This window comes from Tachyglossus aculeatus, chromosome 15 (assembly GCF_015852505.1).
Source record: "Tachyglossus aculeatus isolate mTacAcu1 chromosome 15, mTacAcu1.pri, whole genome shotgun sequence".
Lineage (NCBI taxonomy): Eukaryota > Metazoa > Chordata > Mammalia > Monotremata > Tachyglossidae > Tachyglossus > Tachyglossus aculeatus.
The window spans coordinates 5,361,238-5,363,911 of NC_052080.1; the positions used below are offsets into that span (position 1 = coordinate 5,361,238).

At 63.1% G+C, this 2,674-nt stretch overlaps 1 protein-coding gene across 1 annotated transcript; it reads left to right on the forward strand.

Moving 5' to 3' along the window:
* Window positions 1-780: 780 nt before the first annotated feature.
* Window positions 781-1,446, forward strand: LOC119937485 (proline-rich protein HaeIII subfamily 1-like). Its single transcript, XM_038756994.1, has one exon. It carries the CDS (start codon window positions 781-783, stop codon window positions 1,444-1,446), a length of 666 nt encoding a protein of 221 aa, XP_038612922.1.
* Window positions 1,447-2,674: the final 1,228 nt, after the last annotated feature.

Genomic DNA, 2,674 nt, shown 5'->3' on the forward strand with positions numbered 1-2,674 from the left:
TGCCGTCCCATTATCACTATTACTGCTGTCACCAAGCGCTCAGCGCGGTGCTTTGCACATAGTGAGCGCTCACTGACTACGCCTGAATGAATGAATGAACTACCATTATCATTATTGTCACCAAGCGCTCGGCGCAGTGCTTTGCACACAGTGAGCGCTCACTGAATACGCCTGAATGAATGAATGAATGCTCTACCATTATCATTATTATTACTGTCACCAAGCACTCGGCCCAGTGCTTTGCACACGGTGAGCGCTCACTGACTACGCCTGAATGAATGAATGCCGTCCCATTATCACTATTACTGCTGTCACCAAGCGCTCAGCGCGGTGCTTTGTACACGGTGAGCGCTCACGGACTACGCCTGAATGAATGACACCCCCTCATTCATTCAATCAATCGTGTTTATTGAGCGCTGACTGTGTGCAGAGCACTAAGCGGTTGGGAGGGATGCCGATGAGGAGGAGGATGCAGAGGGGGTGTTGCTGTCCTTATTCGTGCTGAGGTGTCCGGCTCCTGAGGGGGCTCCCGGAGGAGGAAGGGGGCTGCGCGGGGGGGGGGGGGCACTCACCGCCGGAAAGCCTGGAGCAGGAGGAGGAGGAGGAGGACGACGAGGATGGAGAAGACGCCGCCGCCTCAGCCGCCTCCTTCAGCGGCGACTAACCGCTCCGCCGCCGACACCACCGCCCGCCCACCAATGGCAGCCGCGCCTCCCCTCGCGCCCGCCCCTGGAGGCGGGGCCTCCCCTAAGCCCCGCCCCTTCGGGCGCCCACGGACCAATGGGGACGGGCCTTTCCACAGGGGCCGGACGGACCAATGAGGACGGGGCTCGCCTCAGCGGCCTCCGGAGCCCCGCCCCTGCTCCCCCCACCTCGGACCAATGGAGACGGGGCTCGCCTCGGGGGCCGGACGGACCAATGGGGACGGGGCTCTCCTCAGCGGTCGTCGGAGCCCCGCCCCCTGGAGGGGATTCGGACGCACCAATGAGGACGGGGCTCGCGTCAGGGGCAGCCGGAGCCCCACCCCCTCAGGCGCCCGCGGACCAATGGGGACGGGTCTTTCCTCAGGGGCCGGACAGACCATCATCATCATCATCAATCGTATTTATTGGACCAATAGCAACAGGCCTCTGCTCCGCGGCCGCCGGAGCCCCGCCCCCTTGGGCACGGACGGACGAATTGGGACGGGGCTCTACTAAGCCGTCGCCGGATCCCCGCCCCCTGGGGTCCGGACGGACCAATGAAGACGGAGCTCGCCTCAGCGGCCGCCGGAACCCCACCCCTTCAGGCGCCTACGGACCAATGGAGACGGTCCTTTCCCCAGGGGACGAACGGACCAATGACAACAGACCTCTCATCAGCGGCCGCCGGGAACCGCCCCCTCGGGGCCAGACGGACCAATGGGGACGGGGCTCTCCTCAGCGGCCGCCGGAGCCCCGCCCCTAGGGCGCGGACGGACCAATGGGGACGGGGCTCCCGCCCCCCCGGACCAATGGAGACGGGGTTTGCCTCGGGGGCCGGACGGACCAATGGGGACGGGGTTCTCCTCAGCGGTCGCCGGAGCCCCGCCCCCTGGGAGGGGGGTCCGGACGGACCAATGAGGACGGGGCTCGCCTCAGGGGCAGTCGGAGCCCCACCCCCTCAGGCGCCCGCGGACCAATGGGGACGGGTCTTTCCTCAGGGGCCGGACGGACCAATGGCAACAGGCCTCTCCTCCGCTGCCGCCGGAGCCCCTCCCCCTGGGGTCCGGACGGACCAATGAGGACAGAGCTCGCCTCAGCGGCCGCCGGAACCGCACCCCTTCAGGCGCCCACGGACCAATGGGGACGGTCCTTCCCCCAGGGGACGGACGGACCAATGACAACAGGCCTCTCCACGGCGGCCGCCGGAGTCCCGCCCCTTCGGGGCCTAACGGACCAATGGGGACGTGGCTCTCCTCAGCGGCTGCCGGAGCCCCGCCCCTCGGGCGAGGACGGACCAATGAGGACGGGGCTCTCCCGCTCGGACCAATGGGGATGGGTCTTTCCTCAGGGCCGGACGGACCAATGGAAACGTGCCTCTCCGCAAAAGCCGCCGGAGCCCCGCCCTCGGGCGCGAACGGACCAATGGGGACGGGGCTCTCCCCCTCGGACCAATGGGGACGGGGCTCGCCTCGGCGGCCGCCCCGACCCCACCACTCGGGCGCGGACGGACCAATTCATTCATTCATTCATTCAATCGTATTTATTGAGCGCTTACTGTGTGCAGAGCACTGTCTTAAGCGCTTGGGACGTACAAGTTGGCGACATGTAGAGACGGTCCCTACCCAACAGCGGGTTCACAGTCTAGAAGGGGGAGACAGACAACAAAACAAAACATATTAAAATAAAATAAATATATACAAGTAAAATAAAGTAATAAGTATGTACAAACATATATACATATATACAGGTGCTGTGGGGAGGGGAAGGAGGTAAGGCGGAGGTGAGGGGGAGGAGGGGGGAGAGGAAGGAGGGGGCGAGCTCTCAGTAGGACTTTAACGGGAACGAAACTCCTGCCCCACCCACATCATCATCATCGTCATCATCAATCATCAATGAATGAATACGCCTGAATAAATGAATGAATGATCTACCATTACCATTATTATTATTGTCACCAAGCGCTCAGTCCAGTGCTTTGCACACAGTGCACT